This window comes from Octopus sinensis, linkage group LG28 (genome assembly GCF_006345805.1).
Source record: "Octopus sinensis linkage group LG28, ASM634580v1, whole genome shotgun sequence".
Classification (NCBI taxonomy): Eukaryota; Metazoa; Mollusca; class Cephalopoda; order Octopoda; family Octopodidae; genus Octopus; species Octopus sinensis.
In genome coordinates, this window is record NC_043024.1 from 3,654,204 (window position 1) to 3,678,063 (window position 23,860).

Below are 23,860 nucleotides of genomic sequence, written 5' to 3' on the forward strand. Positions count from 1 at the left end.
CAGGATTTGACCAAACCATTCAGCCATGACATAATCATTACCAAAGAGCTTTAATTTCAAGCAAAACTAGAATTCTAGTATGATGATCTCGCTGTGGGGCAGTCGGCTCCCCTGTCAGTACATAGATTTGTTTGTGCTTCTTTGTTGCTAAGAAGCAACAATGTAGATGCTACCCTGCACTGTCACAATTAGTGACAACTGGATTCTGCTTGTTTGGTTTTATATTACTTATAGCTGCCTTCATTGTTTTACAACTTGTCTATTATATATCACTTTGTAAAAACCAGTTCATCTGAAGCCCATCCATGGATTTACAATATAGAATTGTGACAAACCATGACTTTGGGCCCTACCAAAAGATTACCTGGAGTTCTTTACTAATCTTAGTAATACTGTTAGCCTGGTGTGCCAACAGAGAGCTTATGAAGTATTTGGCCCAGATTGATAATCCCTCACTATATGCATACATACATACATACATACATACATACATACATACATACATACATACATACATACATACATACTACATACATACATACATATATATATATATATATATATATATATATATATATATATATATATATATATATACACATACACACGCATACATCATCATCATCATCGTGTAACATCCGCTTTCCATGCTGGCATAGGTTGGACGGTTTGACTGAGGTCTGGCAAGCCAGTGGGCTGCACCAGGCTCCATTCTGATCTGGCAGTTTCTACAGCTGGTTGCCCTTCCTAATGCCAACCATTCTATGAGTGCAGTGGATGTTTTTTACATGTCACTGTGTCAGAGGGCACTGGAATTGACCATGTCCGCATGGTGCTTTTCACATGCCGCCAGCATGGGAGCCAATCTGAGGGCCCTGGCATCGACTACATTTAGATGATGCTTTTTACATACCGCTAGCATGAGAGTCAGTCATTGCATAGTGCTTTTTACATGCCACCAGCACAGGGAGCCAGTCAGGTAGCACTAGTATCAACCACGCTCAAATGATACTTATTACATGCCACCAGCACGGGTGCCAATCAGGTGACTTTCTGAACTTTGTCCAGACTATTCTTATTCTAGCCGCTATACTCTCAGAGCAACCACCCCCACTACAGATTTGGTTATCTAGTTTGTGGAAGCTATTAACTACTTCCAGTTTTTCCCCCTGGCATGTGATGGAATCTGTTTTCTGTACATCTTTGGTGTTTATTGCCCCTGTGCATCTGCCACACACAAAAACTATCTTCTCGGTTAACCTTCCTTGGATATTGCTGCACCTTTTATGTGTCCATAGCTAACACTGGGTACATCTTATGAAGTTTCTACCTATGTCTTTTCTACAGATCGAGCAGGGCCATCTACCTGAAAGGGTTTGTGATTTGTTTGCCTTCCTACTTACTAGGACTTCAGTTTTTGCTAGGTTGACTCTCAGGCCCTTCAATTCTAGACTTTGCTTCCACACCCTACATACATATTTATACACACACACACACATGCACACACACAAAATACACATGCACACACACACATACACTCACATGCACACACACATATACACACGCACATGCAAATGAACTTACACATACCTCCCATACACACACACTGATACATACATGCACACTATTATACATACATGGACATACACATACACACACACAGAGAAATGCACATTTGCTCGACAGACACAACCCCATGCATACACACATAAACACACATACATACACACACAGACACACGCGCACACAGACACACACACACATACTTCAAGCTTCCAGTTAAACACCATTCTACTGACCATTCTCCTACACACATGTGAAGGGAGACACACAAAAGACAGCCACTCATACCTAAAATTCCTGTAAATTCTTCCTATGGCATTAAGCCACACAAAGTCCACTCACACACACACACACACATACGCACATACACGTGCTATTATTACATACACACACACATATGCACATACACGTGCTATTATTACACACACACACACATACGCACATACACGTGCTATTATTACATACACACACACAGACCTGTGCGTACGCACATACCCCCCCCACACACACATATCTCCTTCTCTTGCACTCTTGAAAGAACTTTTTCTCCACCCATTCCCTTCCACTCATTTCAATATGTGACTGCCTGTGTGTATCGTTGGCGATTTTCTCCCTCCGTCTTCCCTTCCTTTGGACTTTCCTCTGTTTCCGAAGAAGAGCTTGGCTTGAAACGTTAAATCCTCTTTCCTTCCTTTCCTGAACTTTTGATAATACACTACTTGTACCACGTTCTCGCGTTACTGTTTTTTCTTGTTTGTTCTTTGTTTGGATTCACTATATCTCTTTTACTCTTTTACTTGATTCAGTCAGTTAACTTTGGCCATGCTGGAGCGCCACCTTTAGTCAAGCAAATCAACCCTAGGACTTATTCTTTGTAAACCTAGTACTTATTCTATTGGTCTCTTTTGTAGAACCACTAAGTTACGGGGAAGTAAACACACCAGCATCGGTTGTCAAGCGATGTTGGGGGGACAAACACAGACACACAAACTCACACGCACACACACATATATATATATATATATATATACACATACATACACATATATATGGCGGGCTTCTTTCAGTTTCCTTCTACCAAATCCACTCTCAAGGCTTTGGTCGGCCTGAGGCTATAGTAGAAGACACTTGCCCAAGGTGCCACGCAGTGGGACTGATCCCGGAACCATGTGGTTCGTAAGCAAGCTACTTAACACACAGCCACTCCTACGCCTATACACACACACACACACACACATATATTTATACACTCATTCATAATCCCAAAATTCAAAACCATGGTGTTCTACATATATAGGCTATTCCATTGTACTTCTTAATTTGAAGTTGGCCTTGATTAAGGAGACTTATAAGCAAACCCATTCCAGTCATGTCCATCCCTTCTTTTCAAACATATTTTATCTTAGATGCTATTTGATCTCCCTATTGTCTGTATGTGTGTGTGGTGGGGATGTATGAGAAATTTTGACTGCTATTTCTAGCATATCAAGCACACACATAAAGGGAGCTTCATTGTTGGATCTTGTTATTTATTTTGTCACTCATTTCTGTCACACACATACAAACACATGGACACACATATACACACACACACACAGACACACAGACACGTACGCATAGTCACAAAAATACATACACACTCATTCATACTCATTCACACATATGCACATACTCTTACACACACGAACACACACACACACACAATTCACACACATACACACTCATTAAAACATTCCAGTAGTTGTTCAAAACTAGGAAACTTAGTACATGAGAAATGTTAGAGTAAATAAGTGCTACTACTGCTGCTGCTGCTGCTGCTACTACTACTACTGCTGCTGCTGCTACTGCTGCTGCTGCTGCTGCTGCTGCCACCACCAGGAACAGTCACCATGACAACACCACCACCACTATCAGCACCATTTTCTCTCTGTCCTCTGTTCACCTCTAATATCTTTCTCTTTGGTCTTTTCTTTCTTTCTCTCTATCTGTCCTTCTCTTTCTTCCTCTCTCTATCTTTCTCCATCTTCCTGTCTCTCCCTCTGTCTCTGTCTATAGTTTGAATCCCTATTTTTTCTTTGGTGGTTTGCTTGCTGGCCTCTGTCTGTCTGTCTGTCTGTGTGTGTGTGTGTTGTGTGTGTGTCTGTGTGTGTGTGTGTGTATGTGTTCGCGTGTGTCTCAAGCCACATTTCTAAGTCCCACCATAGTAATCATTTCAAAATTCCCAACTTGCTGATGTAAAACTTTGGCCTAAAGTAAGCATGTGGTTTGACCACCTTTCCACCCACACTCACACACACATACGCAACTACAAATTTCTAAATACACAAAGTACATAGAAATCCAAATATTTATGTATGTGTGTGTGTGTGTATATACATATATATATATAAGCATAATTAAATCTCAGAATGAGATTGAAACAGTAATCGCTCGATAATGTAAAGTATAGAAGCCATCTTATCATGGCTAACCACATTGGGGAGGGGGTGTTACTGTAGCTTTATAGCCCCAAGAGATCTTCCGCTGGCTTTAGACACAATATCAGTGTCCTTGGAGTATTTGCAAAGGGAGGCCATCCCTTCCTCGCAAGCCTGAGTGATACGCTCGAACTAGTTTCGGGATGGTTGTCCCTCGTCAACGGGCGGTAACCACCAGGTCGCGATGAAAGTGAAGGCTGCTTTGCAAACATATATAAGTTTTTCTAATGGCGTCTACCACTGATATATATATATATATATATATATATACATGTGTGTATATGCATACATATATATATGTATATATATGTAACGGGAAGGTTTACGAAAATAAGCAAAAGACAAAGGCAGGTGGAGTACAAACAAACAAATGTATTAGTATAGTGCTCAGGAATAGAAATAGAACAAGTCTTTTACGTTTCGAGCCTACGCTCTTCGACAGAAAGATACACAGAAAAAAACAAGGAGAGAAAAAGATGCGTGTAGGAGCTAATGGTCTATCATGGCGTTCTGAGTATATATGTGAGTATATATATATATGTATGTATATATGTATATGTATATATATATATATTATATATATATATATGTGTGTGTGTGTGTGTGTGTGTGTGTGTGTGGTGTGTGTGTGTGTGTGTGTGTGTGTGTGTATGTATGTATATATGTATATGTATATATATATATATATGTGTATGTGTGTGTGTGTGTGTATATGTATGCACATATATATATATATCAATCATCATCATCATTTAGTGTCCGCTTTCCATGCTAGCATGGGTTGGACAGTTCAACTGGGGTCTGGGAAGCCAGAAGGCTGCACCAGGCCCAGTCTGATCTAGCAATGTTTCTATGGCTGGATGCCCTTCCTGACGCCAACCACTCCGTGAGTGTAGTGGGTGCTTTTTACGTGCCAGATTAGGCTGGCAAACGGCCACGATCGGATGGTTCTCTTACGTGCCACCGGCACTGGTATCACAGCTACAATTTCCATTGATGTTGATCGATTTCGATTTTGATTCTGAATCTCACTTGCCTCAACAGGTCTTCACAAGTAGAGTTTTGTGTCACAAGAAGGAAAGGTATGCATAAGTGGACTGGCTACATCCGAGGTAGAGGCCACGGGTTATGGTCTCTCTAGTCCTGCCGGGTCTTCTCACACACAGCATACTTCCATAGGTCTTGGTCTCTTGTCATTTCCTTGGTGTAACCTAAAGTTTGAAGGTCGTGCCTATGTGTGCATTTTTTTAAAATTTACAATACACAACATCAGAATCCATCAGAAAATGATAAAGTTTATTACAACTATGGGATGTAGAGGCCTTCAACAAATCTTTTTTATTATTTGGATTATCAAATACTTACTGTAAGACCACAGAAACATCTAGAAAGGAATAAGAAGAAAATAAGACAGATGATAGTCTTTTGTTTGAAATGTTTGAGACTAGCAAAAATTTTGGATTTTGGACATTTTTTTTTAAATGATTGCATACTATTTAAAATGGAACAGTTTAGCTGTGTAACCCAAATATAAATACATTCTCCATTACATTGCATATTCCATTGCACACATCTGGGATGTTTTGCTCTTAACCAAAACAAATCCGCCTATAACAGTTTCACTTCAACTTGTCGACCGCATAAAACAGCCAAACAACCTTTTCAGTTGTTATTCACATCTACAGCACCTCTCTTTATATGTGTGTGTGTGTATAATAATAATAATAATAATCATCATCATCATCATCGTTTAACATCCACTTTCCATGCTAGCATGGGTTGGACGATTTGACTGAGGATTTGCAAGCCAGATGGCTGCACCAGGCTTCAATCTTGATCTGGCAGAGTTTCTACAGCTGGATGCTCTTCCTAACGCCAACTACTCCGAGAGTGTAGTGGGTGCTTTTACGTGCCACCAGCATGGGGGCCAGTCAAGCGGTATTGGCAACAACCTCGCTCGAATGCTTTTTTCATGTGCCACCGGCGCGAGTGTCAGTAAGATGATGCTGGTAACAATCACGCTCAAATGGTGCCTTTTATGTGCCACCGGCATGGAAGCCAGTTAGCCGCTCTGTCAACGATCACGCTCGGATGGTGCTCTTAGCACTCCACTAGCGCAGATACTAGTCATCGAATTTGATTTCGATTTCACTTGCCTCAACAGGTCTTCAATAACGACAACGACAATAATAATAATAATAATAATAATAATAATAATAATAATGATAATAATAATAATGGTTTCAAATTTTTCCACAAGGGCAGTGATTTTGGAGGAGGGGGTGAGTCAATTACATTGACCACAGTGTTCAAGTGGTATTTATTTTATCAACTCTGAAAGGATGAAAGGCAAAGTTGACCTCAAAAAATTTGAACTCAGAACTTAGTAACAGGTAAAATACCACAAATCATTTCACCCAATGTGCTAACGATTCTGCCAGCTTGCAGAAACATAAAGACAGACGAAATGCTACTAAGTATTTGCTCAGCTTGCTACTGATTCTACTAGCTCACCACCTTAATAATAATGACGATAACAACAACGATGATAATAATAATAATAAAAATCATGATAATAATAATATTTACGATTTCTTTTATTGACAACCAGAAGACAATATCAAAGGACAAGTTAGAAAAACAGGTGGGGTTAACATCAATGAAAGGGAGACACTACAACAGTAAGGGATATAACAAAAGATGTACATAAATAGAATTTAGAGAAATAAATGATTAATAAATAAATAGAATTTCCAATAGCTGTGCAGTTCATTTAGGGTAATTTGGGGGTAAACCCCATGCAAAAGTCTCAGATTATTCTGCCGTCTCCAAGGCATGGGAGGTGTGTACTTTTCTAGTTTTTTACTCCTGCTTAGAATAGCATATTCAGAGCTGGTCCATTTGGTCTCACCAGTCTTTCCATGTTTAACCACCTTTTGATAAATATTCTAGAAGGTAGCATCTCCCTCTCTACTCTCACCTTCCTCTTCAAATAATATTTGAAGAAATTGATGTGGGCTTAGCCTGATAGGCTGTCTTCAAACCTTTCAGATGGGTCAACCACACAGCTTCTTTTGCCACAGCCACTAAGCAGAGAAAGATCTGCCTTCCTTCTCTGCTAAAAGAAGATGGTGTGTCAATCTTCACTACACACAATCTTCACCTAATGATTCTGCCAGCTTGACACCTTAATAATAATCCTTTCTACTATAGGCGCAATGCCTGAAATTTTGGAGGAGGGGACCAGTCGATTAGATCGACCACAGTATACAACTGGTACTTAATTTATTGACTCCGAAAGGATGAAAAGCAAAGTTGACCTAGGTGGAATTTGAACTCAGAACATGACGACAGACGAAATAACGCTAAGCATTTTGCTAAATGACTGACTGATATGATAGATAGATAGATAGATGAGAGCACGGGAGAGAAGGAGAAAGAGAGAGATAGAGAGATAGATAGATGAGAGCGCAGGAGAGATAGATACATAAATAGAGAGAGAGAGAAAGTATTTAAGAATTAAATTAAACATTCTTGTTATATTTTTCTCTCAACGTGAGATGAACCAAATGTCTGCAATCATTTATTTACAAACAGAAAATTGAAATATTTGTCTTGTTGAAAGAAAACTGTCCTGGTTAATGCATGTGTATTTGTATGTGAGTATGTGTGTGTGTGTGTGTGTGTGTGTTGAAAGTACCCTGGCAAAATGTATTTTTATCCTAAGATCTATGAAGGAGTCCACCAAAGCAATGCAAGGCGCACGCGCGCACACACGAATATACACACATACATATATATGTGAATGTGTATGCTTGTATGTATGTATGTATGTATGTATGTATTAAAACAAACGTTAAAATATATGGGTGCATGTATCTATGTGTGTGTGTTTAAGTTAATATATATTTTTAAATAAATAAATATAAATATATATATGTCATATATCCGGCATAAGTTACTTTGAATTCAGTTAATATACGCAATAAACAAACAACTATAGACATACATACATACATATTTGAGAAATTAGGCTTCTCAAAACCAGAAAGGAGAAAGCTAATTCAAAGACTACAGATCCAATCCATCACTGGAACTGTAAAAATCTGTAAAACTTTCCAGAAGTTTATCATTTAAATATATATGAGCATATCTAGATATGCAATTATATACATAAGAATACATGCATAAAACATACAAATCCATACATACATACATACAAACAAACAAAAATACCCTGTTGCTGATATTTAATTTCCAATGAAGAAGCCTTGGATCTAGGTTAGAAACCAGTTCTTCCTCTATTGGTAAGAAATCTTGAAATAAACTGTATAATGACATACATACTTTGATAGGTTTCGACCAATATTGGCCCAGGCCATATCTAACTTAATAGCACTTTCTGGCAAAGTCATTCAAATCAGGAATCGGACAATATGGCCCACTCAACTAGCGAGTTATTGTTTACGGAGTCATATCCAGGTGTAGGAGGTTTATCTGGGATTTTTTTGAGGAATTTGTCCAAAGACTTCTTGAAATTTATGGGGTCTGTTTCTTCTTTCATGTGTTTTGGTGTAATGTTAATGAGAGCGGGGCCAATTGAGGTGAAATAATTGTGTTGTATTGTTGTTATGTGATGCGAGTATGATTTTTGTTGTGGGCGGATAACAAGGGGTCCAAGTCTTTTGTGTATCTTAAAGGCAATACCAACATCATTTGGGCAATGCTAATGGAATATTTTCCACATCATGCAGATGATGTAGCACTCATGGCAGCGTTAGAGAGAGTAAAGCTGGAGCTTTTCTAGTTGACCCCAATAGTCAAGGCCTGTCATGCCATCTATCTTTTTTTGTAATCGACCTTTGAGGTGCTTCAATTTCCATGATACTTTGTTTCATGTTGGGAGACCACTGTGGACAACAGTATTCAAGATGGGATCGGGAAAAAGTGGAGAAACAAAGGATAATGGTATAGATATCTCTCGACTGGAAAGTTTAGAAGAGACATACATACATACATGATGGCCATTCACTCATGACTGAGGAAAAGCATTACTGACCCTTTAGGAACATTGTGTGGTCAAGACTACCTTATACTTCACACTTGCAGCTCTGTTGGAGACTAACTAGCCCTGTTCCTGACAAACATACATGGCTGCAAACATTGCAGACCAAGCTTTCCCTATTCATTACACTAGCCCAGTTAGAATTTCTTCAGGTTGGGTAGCCCATCCCACTCAGAGATCCCTGAATAAGGGTTGTTTAAGGATGTTGAACGAAACACCCATGTTTCCAGAGGTGAACTATTCAAACCCCAAACAATCCCTCTCAATACATGGCTATGATTCTCCCCCACTACTTCTGCTCGTGATAAGAGATGCACATATCGTCAGCCACTAAGAGACATGCTTAACTGGTTAAGGTCAAACAGCTGACAAGCAAATCTGTGGTATTGAGCAGAATATTTGCTGTAGCCCATCTTTTATAGCAAGACAAAACAATGTACATGATAACACTTCGAATCAGTTAAGATCAGAAGCCATGAGAGCCACTGTCTGGTACTGCACCAGGGAATTTATTATTATTATTATTATTATTATTATTATTATTATTATTATTATTAATTTATAAAGATTCATGTAACTCTTCGCGAAAGTAAATAGGCACGATGCGATCTGTATTAGAGACTGATTATTTAACTCATTGAACAGTTTTTTGGCAGATTGTCTTCTGGTTCAACATGTAAAGTGAAAAAAACAGCAAAAATACAGAAATTCAAAATATGAACAAGGAAATCCTGTGTTCTTTCCAGATAAAATGACATCATCAGTTTCCACTTTCATAACTGGTAAAAGGAAAAAGAAGAAAGAAAAATGCTAAAAAGTAGAAAAGGAAAAAGAAAAAGAGAAAAAAAACAGGAAAAAAAATACTTAGTCAAAGAGTTTTAATGAACTTCACCTATAATTTTAGTCATTCCTCCAGGGTGTGATGCTAGCAATTCACAAATATATTTGTTCTCATGAATTTTGAAGATTGAAAGTAGAGTCAGAATATTTTCTGAGAATGGGCACTTTCAGATGTTCCTCAAAATTGCAGCCGTTCGATGTAAAATATTCGGCAAATTCCATTGAATCACTGCTGTCATACCTATGCACGTCATACCTATGCACATTGAATCTTTTATTCTTTTGAGCATGGCTATTGCCAGTACCGCCTGACTGGCCCTCAGGCCGGTGGCACGTAAAAGCACCCACTACATTCTCGGTGTGGTTGGCGTTAGAAAGGGCATCCAGCTGTAGAAACTCTGCCAGATCAGATTGGAGCCTGGTGCAGCCATCTGGTTTGCTAGTCCTCAGTCAAACCGTCCAACCCATGCTAGCATGGAAAACGGACGTTAAACGATGATGATGATGATGACTTTCTGTTTTATAAATCAAGTTGTGTTTGGTGCATTCTGCTGCGTATACCAAATGGGAATCTTTACACGTCCCACCTTTTGTATAACTCAACATTTCTGTTATGATTTGTGATGGAACTGACTTGACCCATGTTGTTTGCACAACGAACAGGGCTTACCTCTCTTGTGGCTGTCTTTCGAGTTACAATGTCCAGAAAATCCAATGTTTTCTTGGGGTTAGAGGTAGTAGTTAATAGTTCTCATATTTTTATTGTATCTAAATGTTACAATAGGTACAGAAGTAGAAAACTGATTTATGGTAACCATGGATGTTTCTTCACTATTCGTCAATATTGATCATGATGAGGAAGTGGAAGTATACAGGAATGCCTTTGAAAAACGGTCAAACAAATCGACCCCAGGACTTATTCTTTGTAAGCCTAGTACTTATTCTATCGGTCTCTTTTGCTGAACCGCTAAGTTACGGGGACGTAAACACACCAACATCGGTTGGGGGGACAGCACAGACACACAAACGTTACACACACACACACACATACATGCATACATATATACATATATACATATGACGGGCTTATTTCAGTTTCCATCTACCAAATCCACTCACAAGGCTTTGGTCAGCTATAGTAGAAGACACTTGCCCAAGGTGCCATGCAGTGGGACTGAACCTGTCACCATGTGGTTGGTAAGCAAGCTACTTACCACACAGCCACTCCTACACCTACTTGAGAAGCAGTTAAACGGTTATGATATAAAATTTATTATTGAAAATATTTAACGTTTATCAAAGTATTTAAATATATAAAAATATAAAGGTCGAAACGTAAGCAAGGGTGTAAAAATATGTTTGAGGAGAGTAATTTTCATGAAGCAATACAATTCAGGCCAGCACTTAATACTTCATAAATCCATAAAAAGCTCTTAGGCATAAGAACCTATGGTTTAACCACCCTTGTAATCTCGGTGTGACATCAAAATACCTGTAAACATTTTAAAATCGAGTTCAGTGGTGTTTTGTGATAAGTAACTGATATCATGAAATCTTTTACAAGAAATCTTTGAAAGTTAGCTACAGCTGTTCTAGGAACATCAAAATTCTAATTCCAACAGGCTTTCAATCACAGTTCTATATTTAAGAGATGAGGAACCATGTACATTACCTACATTATTTACATTCGACAGATAATTGTTCTCATCTTGTTTGTTGTTAACACAATGTTTCGGCTGATATACCCTCCAGCCTTCATCAGGTGTCTTGGGGAAATTTTGAATCTGGGTTCTCATTCCTAAGGTATTTTTCGATGTTTATTATTATTATTATTATTATTATTATTATTATTGTTCAGGTCACTGCTTGGAACTGAACTTGGAATCTTGGGGTTAGTAGCCTGTGCTCTTAACCACTACGCCATATGCCCGTGGTGTAGTGGTGTAGAGCACAGGCTAACCCAAGATTCCAAGTTCAGTTCCAAGCAGTGACCTGAACAATAATAATAATAATATTAATAATAATAATAATGACAACATCGAAAAATATCTTAGGAATGAGAACCCAGGTTCGAAATTTCCCCAAGACACCTGATGAAGGCTGGAGGGTATATCAGCCAAAACGTTGTGTTAACAAACAAGATGAGAACAAATATCTGTCGTATGTAAATAATGTAAATAATATAGGTAAGGCTTTCAATCAGTTTTGATAAAGTTAACGAAGTGTCCTTAACATAAACTACAACAGTTTTCTGGTTGTATCAATACGGATCATACTTGTATATAGTGTCTGGTACAGCAGAAACCTCATATTTTATACGGCCAATTATATGGTGCAATGAAAGTTAGGAAGATGGTAACAGAATCTTCATGTAGCAAATACTTGGCTGTCTGATTTTTCAATTACCATCATAGTGCACAAGTTGCTTTTGCCGTTGAAATGTTTATCAATAATGGTGAACGAGAGGGAGTTTTGCTGTACTCAGGAGAGCATTTTTAATTAAATATTTTAGAACAATGCGACGATGTAACCTTTTTCTCTTTACCCTTCTTTCTAACTTTAAAATGTTTGCTATAATATCGAGTAATTGTTGCTTTGAACAACTGTTGATTCAATAAATTATTGTTTGCATCCAGCTGTTTTAAATTATATTTCATTCAACTGCTTTTGATAAATTAACACCAAACTATGGCGTGTCCACACGTCCAGTAATTACTCCATCTGTTCAGACATTTATATACGTATTTAATATTATCCACTTATTCCATTATCCATTTACTCTGTTCACTGTTTTATATTATCGACAATTGTATCTAGAGACAATTATGTATTTTGTTGTTACAATTATGTACATACACGTGTATTAACCGATGTCAACGGCATCAATGAGAAAGAAAAATAGTGGAGCTGAATGAACCAACAAATTCAATGTATTTATTTCCTTGTCATCTGCTCTACTGAGTGACAAATATATATCTACACATTATTCATTTTATTATATAAAACTAGCAGTATCGCCCGGCGTTGCTTGGGTTTGTAAGGGAAATAACTATATAAGCATTTTTAGAGAGTTACTTCCCTTATAGATGCCAATTCGGGCTTTCTTAGCCATTTCTGTTTTGGTGTCTTCAAGCCATGAAGTCGTTGTTCTAAAAGAACGCTGGTCTCCTTGACAACGCTTTACGACGTTGATTTCCTTACACTCCCTTCCCCACAGCTTCACGAGGGAGGGAAGAAGGGGGAGAAGCAAACAGGTGCAGGTGTGACCATGGACGCCAACTCCGCCGCCATCGACACACGAAAAATTATGCATTAAAATGGAATAAAAAATGATGTTAAATTATTTTTTAAATCGTAGACTCATCGTAGACGCGCGCTAATACTCAGACGGGCTCGATATGAATCACGACTATAAGATACCCGAATTTGGTTAAACTGCACCGCAAAATGTGGGAGTAGTTAGGAATCTAAATCGAAGGGGACAGACACTCACACAACTACAGTTTTATATATATAGATATTAAGCTTTACGTTTTGGTTAACGGATGGATATATTTATTGACAATACTTTCTATACGTTTAAGGCGGCGAGCTGGCAGAAACGTTAGCTGCGTTCTGAGTTCAAATTCCGCCGAGGTCGACTTTGCCTTTCAGCCTTTCGGGGTCAATAAATTAAGTACCAGTTACGCACTGGGGTCGATGTAATCGACTTAATCCCTTTGTTTGTCCTCAATGTGTTTAGCCCCTTGTGGGTCGTAAAGAAACAGGTATTTCGTCAGTCTTTATGTTCTGAATTAAAAATATCCGTGGATGTTGACTTTGCCTTTCATCCTTTAGGAGTTGATAAATTAAGTACCAGTTACGTACTGGGGTCAATCTTATCAACTGGCCCCCTCCCCCCAAATTTCGGGCCTTGTGCCTAGAATAGAAAAGAATACTTTACATATGTTTACAAATCAAAAGGGCCACCCTTTGCATTCATCTTAGCCCTTTATTCTTTACACCAACCAGTATCAAAATTACCACCTATTTTCAATTCTACAATTTGTTCACATTTTATTTGAGCTGTGACGTTTAATTAAGGGTAAACAATGAAACAAAAGAATGTTAGGAAGCCCTATACAACATTTGCAACTATTTGTGTGTTTAAGAATGTTTCAATTTATGTTTGAATAACGGATAGGCACAGGCGTGACCGTGTGGTAATTCCTTCCCGACCGGTTCCTTCAAATATATGATGAAGTGCTCCGCCTTGCTACCATCCAGATGCTTCGAAGAAGTGAGGAGCTTGGTCAGGCAGAAAAGAAAGTAGTTGTATTTTTGTAAGAGGTTTATTGCCTGAATAGGTTTTTTGAACTAGAAAAATGTAAGAGCATTATTGCCTCGTAAATGTGGTTTTGTTTTTGAAATGTGCAAGAGGTTTATTGCCTCGATGTGCCGTTTATAATGGAACAATGTTTCAGAGAAGCGAAAGTCGATGGGCGCTTTTCATCTTTTCTCATCCTTGTATCATTATCACTCATCTCATTAATGTCCGTGTCCAGCCTGCAAGCTTCTCTGTGTACTGCCCTTGTGGCAAATTAAATGAAATAAAGAAATTTCCTTCCCAATCACATGGTTCTGGGTTTAATCCCTCTGCGTAGAACCTTGGGCAGGTGTCTTCTACTATAACCTCGGGCTAGTTAAAGCTTAGTGAGTGGATTTGGTAGATGAAAACTGAAAGAAGCCCGTCGTATATGTATGTATGTATGAGTGTGTGTGTGCGTGTATGTGTGCATGTGCATGCATATATGTGTGTACACGTGTGTGTGTCTGCATGCTTGTGTCTGTCCCCCGCCATCACTTGACAACTGGTGCTGGCCTGTTTACGTCCTTGTAGCTAGCGGTTCGGCAATACAGACTGATAGAATAAGTAACAGGTTTAAACGCTGGGTTGGCTCCTGTGCAGGTGACACGTAAAAAAGACCATTTGAGTGTGGCCGTTGCCAGTACCGCCTGATTTGCGTTCATGCCGGTGGCATGAAAAAGCACTCTCAGAGTGGTTGGTGTTAGGAGGGCATCAACTGTAGAAACTCTGCAAGATCAGATTGGAACCTGCTGCAGCCATCTGGCTCAGCAGTCCCCAGTCAAACTGTCCAACCTATGCCAGCATGGAAAGCAGACCTTGAACGATGATGATGATGATGATGATGATGAAGAAAATGAATATTTGCTGGTAGGCTGCGATTTGGCACAGTAGAGATAACTCTCTCAAAGCATTGGGTGTTAAAACACCTGAAGGTTGTGGACAGGTGAGATAACTCACCTCTGACCCCATTCAAGAGTGATGGACATCAATGTCTCACCATTTCTGTGGCTTTTCAGCCACAAAAATGATGAAACAGCAATGTACATTACTCCTGAATGAGATATGGGGTGAGTTGCTTCACCTATCCATGACTCTCAGGTGTTTTAACACACGGCACCTAGAGAGAGTGGTCTCCACCATGCTAATTCGCAGCCTACTGGCAAATACACAGGGTCAGTGCATTCAATAAATGTAGTCGATAATGTTTATTACGCTAGCATTGCTTCTATTTCGTATTTGAATATATATATATATAATATTATTTTGGGTATCGAAGAGATACCGCCACACTGGAAATAGCAGCCAAAACCTGACCCTAAAACCACATTAAATCTTCATACAGCACCAGGAGAGAACACAAAAAGACAAAATAAAGTAGCAAAAATTACTGGATAATTTGCTAGTTTATTTTGTCTTTTTGTCATTTCTCCTGGTGCTGTATGAAGATTTAATGTGGTTTTAGAGTCAGGTTTTGGCTGCTATTTCCAGCGTAGCGGTATCTCTTTGATAACCTAAATTAAAATTTTAATAATAATCATTATTTTGAAGGTTTTTATTCCCATGCTGGCCACTTGTTTGGTATATAAATTAATGATCTTATTCTTATTTATATATATTTATATATATATATAATCATTCTTTTATAAATTTCCGTATTATAACAAACATTTCTTATTCTAATTTCTTTGTTCCCAGATTTTCTCAGAGGAAAAACAAAGAAACAAAGAAACAAAAAAAAAACAAGAAGAAAAATACAACAAAAAACCAAAGTCAAGGTAAACAAACCAGGAACGGAAAATGATTTTAATCTACGCAGTATCTCTAATAATGCTGACGGCATTGGTAAATGGTAATTATGAATTGCTTTTAATTTTAATACTAATTACTTGTAGTAACTGGAGGTACATGGCCTAGTGGTTAGAGCAGCGGACTCGCAGGTTCGAATCACAGACCAGGCAATGTGTGTGTGTTTATGAGCGAAACACCTAAGCTCCATGCGGCTCCGGCAGAAGGTAATGGCAAACTTCTGCTGACTCTTTCGCCACAACTTTCTCTCACTCTTTTCTCCTGCATCTTGCAGCTCACCTGTAACGGACCAGCATCCTGTCCAGGTGGGGAACCTATATGCCAAGGAAACGGGAAAAACGGCCCTAATGAGCCAGGCGTGGCTCGAGAAGGAACAAACAAAAAACAGTAGTAGTAGTTGTAGTAATAGTAGTGGTGGTGGTAACAACTATATTTTTTCTTTTAATATTTATAAGCAACAGTTCCGACATTGTCTGGGCAAGTGGCTTAGGGCTGGCCAATGCCTTATATGTGGCATTTGTTTGACAGAAATTGTGCAGATACCTGTGGTGGTGGTGGTGTGGTGGTGTGTGTGTGTGTGTGTGTGGTGTGTGTGTGTACATACATACATACATACATACATATGTGTGTGTACATACATACATATATATATAAAGATATTATTATTAATAAAAATAACAATATAAGTGGCTAGCAAGCATAAAATAACCATAAAGGTGAAATTATTAATTTATAATCAGGGTAGAAGATAGTAGACAGCATTGCTAGAAATCTCTATGTATATAAACGGCAAAATGTCTGTGTGTGTGTCCTTTATACAAATCCACAATTTTTCAGTTAGAAGGCTCGCACTTTCTATGATCATTCAAAATCGCCCAAGGGTAGTCGTGCACATCTTTACATTTCCCCAGTCACCCTGTAAAGCCATTAAAAAATCAATAGAAGTGACTTTTTTGTGAATTGCTGGGTCATAGTGCTTGTAAGAAATAAAATGCACACACACACATATATATAGGCACAGGCGTGGCCAGGTGGTAAGAAGCTTTCTTCCTAACCATATGGTTCTGGGTTCAGTTCCACTGTGTGACACCTTGCACAAATGTCTTCTACTATTGCTTCAGGCTGACCAAAGACTTGTGTGTTGATTCGGTAGACGGAAACTAATAGAAGCCTGTTGCATATACATGTGTGTGTGTGTGTGTGTGTCCGTGTCTGTGTTTTTGTCTTTCACCACCATTTGAAAATAGTGTTGGTGTTTATGTCCCTGTAATTTAGTGGTTCAGCCAAAGAGACTGATAAAATAAGTACCAGGCTTAACAAAGAAAAAAATTTTAGTCATACAGTTGCAAGACAATGGCACTTTCTCGGGGGAGATATTTCTCAGCAGATTCCTTCAAGGAACTGCACTGGGCCCCCTCTTGTTTGTGATGGCTCTTTCTCAGACATGCCCTCTACCATACAGTCAACCACTCTCACCATCCATGCTGTTGATACAAAAGCATTACAAGTGGTCAAAGACACTGATGACATCCTAAAACTGCAGAAAGACCTCAATGCAATTTACATGTGAGCTGATGAAAATAACATGCAGTTCAATGCCAAAAAGTTTCAAACACTCCACCATCAGCCCACAAATTGACTGCAATCGGAATACATGGGACCAGGGCATAGTGCACACCAGAATCAGAGTTTGTGCATGACCTGGGAATCCACATGAATAATGATGCAATGTTCCACGTGCATATTACCTAGATGGCAATACTATGCAAGCGAGTTGCTGGATAGATTCTGAGATCATTCAGTACCAAGAAAAAGGATACCATACTACTCCTATGGAAAACTTTCTTTCTCTGCCCCAATCATGGTCACCACAGAGTGCCACACTGGTGGCGGAACTCAAGACAATTCAGTACCACTACAAAAAGAAAGTTGATTCAGTGCAGTAGATGAGCTATTTAAAGAGGCTTAAGAAACTGAAATATATATATATATATATATATATATATATATATACGAAAGAAGGTTTGAAAATGCAATTTAAAAGATGTTTATTTACTTAACCGGTTTCACTCTTTGGAAAAAGATTGTCAAAAGTAACATAGAATATTATGAATTCAAAAAAGTTTTTTACATAATTGCCACATTGAATATTATGAATTCAAAAAAGTTTTTTTACATAATTGCCACATTACATGTATATATATAGTCTTTGGTAACAGGGACATGTTAAGGACATAAAGAAGTTCAACAGTGTGATGAGAATATTTGGAAGAATGGGCAGAAAAGAATAAAACAAATATATTATTGGAAGTTTGGTTGCGTTAATTATTGGTTGTTGCAAATTGTCACATTACATGTATATATACAGTCTTTGGTAAAAAGGACATAGTACAACAGTATGCTGAGAATATTTGAAAAATTGGCAGAAAAAATTAAAATTAAAATGAATATATTAAACATCTCAGGGTCAGTATAGAATATTATGAATTCAAGGCGAGTTTGTTTACTGACCTGTTCGTTTTAGCAGAAATGTTGAATTGAGAAAAAATGTACCCGTTTTTTTCTGTTAATTTTCTGTCAAGCGTCTGCGTGTGTGTGGGGGCTATTTTTGAATGGTTTCAGGGTGGCGAAAATAGATGTGTTGTTTAAAGAGTTTTTTGGGGTAGGATGGTGTGTGTATATATGCGTGTCCGCCCGTGCGCACGCGCGTGCGCGTCTACGCATGTGTGCGGGCCATACACACATACCACACATGAACTGAGAAAAAATGTACCCGTTTTTTTCTGTTAATGGCTTTCCTTCAAGCATCAATGATTTTGGGGTTATCATGAGGTGAGTATGTGTTGAATTGAGAAAAAATGTACCCGTTTAAATATATATTTATATCATCATCATCACCATGTACCCGTTTATATATATATTTATATCATCATCATCACCATGGGTTGAACGGTTCGACCAGGGATCTGGGAAGCCAGAAGGCTGCACCAGGCTCCAGTCTGATATGGCAGTGTTTCTACAGCTGGATGCCCTTCCTAACGCCAACCACTCCGTGAATGTAGTGGGTGATTTTTACGTGCCACCAGCACAGGTGCCAGGTGAGGCTGGCAACGGCCACAATCGGATTGGTGCATTTTATGTGCCACCGGCACGGAAGCCAGTCTAGGCGGCACTGGCTTCGGCCACATTCAGATGGTGCTTTTTATGTGCCACCGCCACAGGGATCACAACTGCAGTTTCCATTGATTTTGATGTTGGTGTACTTGACTCAATGGATCTCCTCAAGCACAGGGTCGAAATGGTGTTTTTTCACTTGCCACCTGCACAGGAGTCAGTCCAGCGGTCCTGGCAACTGCCGGGTGCCAGTCATAAGATTGGTTCAATTTCGATTCCGATTTCACTTGCCCCAACAGGTCTTCGTGTGTCCAAGGGAGGAAAGGCATGCATAAGTGGGCTGGCTACATCCCTGGCAAGGGACACGGGATGGACTCACTTGTACTGCTGGGTCTTCTCACGCACAGCATATTTCCAAAGGTCTCGGTCGCTAGTCATTGCCTTGGTGAGGCCTAAAGTTTGAAGGTCGTGCTTCACCACCTCGTCCCAGGTTTTCCTAGGTCTACCTCTTTCACGGGTTCCCTCAACTGCTAGGGATTGGCACTTTTTCACACACCTATCTTCATCCATTCTTGCCACATGACCGTACCAGTGCATTCGTCTCTCTTGCACACCACAGCTGATGCTTCTTAGGTCTAACATTTCTCTCAAGGCACTTACACTCTGTCGAGTATGTACACTGACATTACACATCCATCGGAGCATACTGGCTTCATTCCTCTTGAGCTTACGCATATCCCCACCAGTCACGGCCCATGTTTCACTGCCATGTAGCATGGCTGTTCGTACACATGCATCATACAGTCTGCCTCTTACTCTGAGCGAGAGGCCTTTAGTCACCAGCAGAGGTAAGAGCTCCCTGAACTTTGCCCAGGCTAGTCTTACTCTAGCAGTTACACTTTCAGCACACCCACCCCCGCTACTGACTTGGTCACCTAGATAACGGAAGCTATCAACTACTTCTAGTTTTTCCCCTTGGAAAGTGACGGAAGTTGTTTTCTGCAGATTTTCAGTGTTTATTGCTCTTGAGCATCTGCCACATACAAAAACTATCTTCCCAGTTAGCCTTCCTTTGACATTGCTGCACCTCTTATGTGTCCATAGCTTACACTGGGTACATCTTATAGAGTTTCTACCTATGCCTTTTCTACAGATCGAGCAGGGCCATCTACCTGAAGGCATTTGTGGTTTGTCTACCTTCCTACTTATTAGGACTTTGGTTTTAGCTAGGTTGACTCTAAGGCCCCTTGATTCTAAACCCTCCTTCTACACCTGAAAATTCTCCTCCAGTTCTGATAGTGACTCAGCAATTAGAGCAAGGTCATCAGCATAGAGGAGCTCCAGGGGCATCCTGTCTTGAATTCCTCCGTAATTGCCTGGAGGACTATGATAAGTAGGAGGGGGATGAGGACTGAACCCTGGTGGACCCCAACCTCTATCTTGAATTCTTCAGTGTACACGTTGCCAACCCTAACTTTACTTACAGCATCTCTTGCACAGCTCTCACCAGCCATTCATCTATCCCTAGTTTCCTAATTGACCACCAGATAAGGGATCGGATATATATATATATATATTTTTATATATAACAAATTGAGATAGGGGTTGTGAGTGCAACTCACCATGGGATAACATATATCCAATATACTGCCAGTAAAGCACCCAACAAAGCTAATACATAAATGTTAAGAATTGTGATGCAATTAATTCATTTATTGTATTATATGGGCGAAGGTAAAATGTTTTACCACAAATTCATAATACAAAATAAGAAAATGGAGAAATACACCTTAATCAATAATTTTCAAAAATTTTTGAGGAAAATTTTCCAAAAATTCTTCAAAATTTCTTGGGAAAAATTGTCAAAAAATTTTGAGGAAAATTTTGAAATTTTATAATCATAGTATATATACTTTCTCACACAACAATTACAATATATTTATTTTAAATCATTTATTTATTTTAAATCGTTCATCTTTCTCCCCTATCTCTCTCACACACATTACTTTGGGTGCGAAAGAGTTTTGTTTTTATTTTACGCCGAGTAAAAAAGTGTTTTGTTAACAATCAATTTATTTAACGACAAAGAAACAAAGAGATGAGTAACAATTTGTCAGTGAATTGCACAATATAAATGGGTACAATTTCCGAGGCTTCCACCACACCCACTTCGTTTCATGGACTACAAAAAGGGTTTTGTAGTATATTAGGAGGCCAGATTAGTTGATTCCACACAAAAAAAAAAAACGTTTTTTTTTTCTTTGTGAAAATCGTGCGAGTATTAATCTACAAATTGAACAACATTTTCCCATTCATTTCTGTTTATGAACATGTATGTGTGCACAAAACATGCAATAGGTGTACGTACGTACATGTGTGTTCGTGTCTGTTGCCCATATATATTTATATTATATTATATTATATATATATAATATATATAATATATATAATATATATATATATCTTACTATTTTTATTCGTTGTTACTACGTTTATTCATACATTGATAACTTGATTCGTCTTACCCATCTCATTCGCTACGAAATTTAACCTTTTAGGCTACTTTCAAGCCTTCGCCATAACTTGATTTATCTTTCCTATCTCTCTCTCTACGAAATTTAACCTTAGGCTACCTCAAGCCGTAATCCTATCTTTTCCCATCTTTCCGCCATTGGCGGTGCGCCCGCCCCCCCACCCCCACCACCAATACCGATGAACACTGTTCTCACCCCCCCACCAATACCGGTGAACACTGTTCTCACCCCCACCACCAATACCGGTGAACACTGTTCTCACCGCCACCACCAATACCGGTGAACACTGTTCTCACCGCCACCACCAATACCGGTGAACACTGTTCTCACCCCCACCACCAATACCAGTATACCCTGTTCTCACCATCTACACCGGATACGCCCTACTCCCTCCTCCTCCCCCCACTACCCCTTCTCCTCATATGCTTTCACTGTGAAAAGACAAGCTGCTAGCGCCATAGCTCAACTGCCCACCGATCTTTGCTTCCTCCTGACACTGCCTCAATCCGACCATCCCCTTTTAGTACCTTCCGCCTCGTAATATCCTACGTTTTTATTTCTTACGAACCTACACCAATCCTTCCTGCCATCGTTCCTCCTTACCCCAACCTTCCCCACTGGTTGCTCCCCTATACTACCCGCCTCAACTGGACCCCCCCTCCCCAACTCAACTCTAGAATATCTGTATTTCTTTCCTCTACCTAATTACGTTACTCAGTGACGATAACGAATGTCCACTGCTAACACCAGCTCCTGCCCACGGCGTGGTCAGGTTGGAAGAGAGATCAAAAGAAAAATACCACGAAAACTATCACCACCACAACAACCCTCCTCTTCTCAGGCGCCGAATCCCCCCCGTCCCCCCCACATCTCCTTCCCAGTTTTCAGAGTTGGCACTATCAATGTTGGTACATTGACAGGCAAGTCTAGTGAGATTGTAGAGATGCTAGAGAGAAGACAGGTTGATGTATGCTGCATACAAGAGGTAAGATGGAGAGATGCTTCGGCTAGGGTCCTCACGGGCAAGGCACTTAGGTACAAACTCTACTGGCAAGGTAACGCGGAAGGTGTAGGGGGTGTAGGCATTCTCCTTGCGGAGGAATGGGTGGATAAGGTCATAGAGGTTGTCAGGGTTTGTGATAGAGTGCTTAAGCTCAGGTTGGTCCTACAGAGTGGCACAGCTATGATTATCTCAGCCTATGCCCCACAAGCGGGACTACCAAATGATCAGAAGGACAACTTTTATGATACCCTTCTGCAGGCTACTTCAAAGACTAGTAACAAGGACCTCATCTTTGTAGGTGGAGATTTAATGGGCATGTTGGGCGGGAATCGGGTATCTTCACTGGGGTACATGGTGGCTATGGTATTGGCACCAGAAATGATGAGGGAACTAGACTGCTGGAATTCTGTGATGCATGTAACCTTTCAATCTGCAACACTAACTTCAAGAAGCCAGTCTGCCACCTTATAACTTATCAGTCAGGAGACTCCGCTAGCCAAATAGACTTCATCCTCACCAGACAACGGGATGCAGGGTTGCTCTTGATACAAAGACCCTCCCGGGTGAAGAATGTATCCCTCAGCATAGACTAATCATCAGTGACTTTAAGCTTGAGGCCAGAAGGACTCCAAGAAACAAACCAATCCAGAAAAGAAGGATTTGGAGGCTAAAGAACCCTTCGCATGGTCAGAAATTTAGGGACATACTCATCAAGAAATTTGATGAGAGGGAGGAGGAGCTTCAGACGTCAGACATAGAAGGTAGCTGGGAATTCCTACGGGACAGCTTGTTGAGTGCCACAGACCAAGTCTGTGGATGGTGCAAAGTCCCTTCCAGACCTAGAATTACGTGGTGGTGGAATAGTGCAGTAGATAAAGCCATCTGTGAAAAGAGACGGGCCTGGAAAGCCTGGAAGGATGGGGGCAGCAGGGAACTGTACCAGATAGCCAAAAGGGAGGCTGGGCGGCAGGTATACATTGCCAAAGATGTAGCAGAAAAGAAGAAGTTTGCCAATGTCCAGCGTCGCGAGGATCAAAGAGCTGAAGTATTTCGGATTGCCAGACTGTGTCAGAGAAAATAGCGATGTTATAGGAGAGAAATGTGTCCGCA

General features: G+C 39.7%; 1 protein-coding gene across 1 annotated transcript in view; it reads left to right on the forward strand.

Moving 5' to 3' along the window:
- The first annotated feature begins 15,993 nt into the window (after positions 1–15,993).
- LOC115225784 (prostaglandin G/H synthase 2) overlaps positions 15,994–23,860 on the forward strand; it is a 57,447-nt gene continuing 49,580 nt past the window's right edge. The window contains exon 1 of the mRNA XM_029796737.2: positions 15,994–16,142. Coding sequence (XP_029652597.1) covers positions 16,091–16,142 — 52 coding nt within the window. The 5' untranslated portion in view covers positions 15,994–16,090. The remainder of the gene's footprint in view (positions 16,143–23,860) is intronic.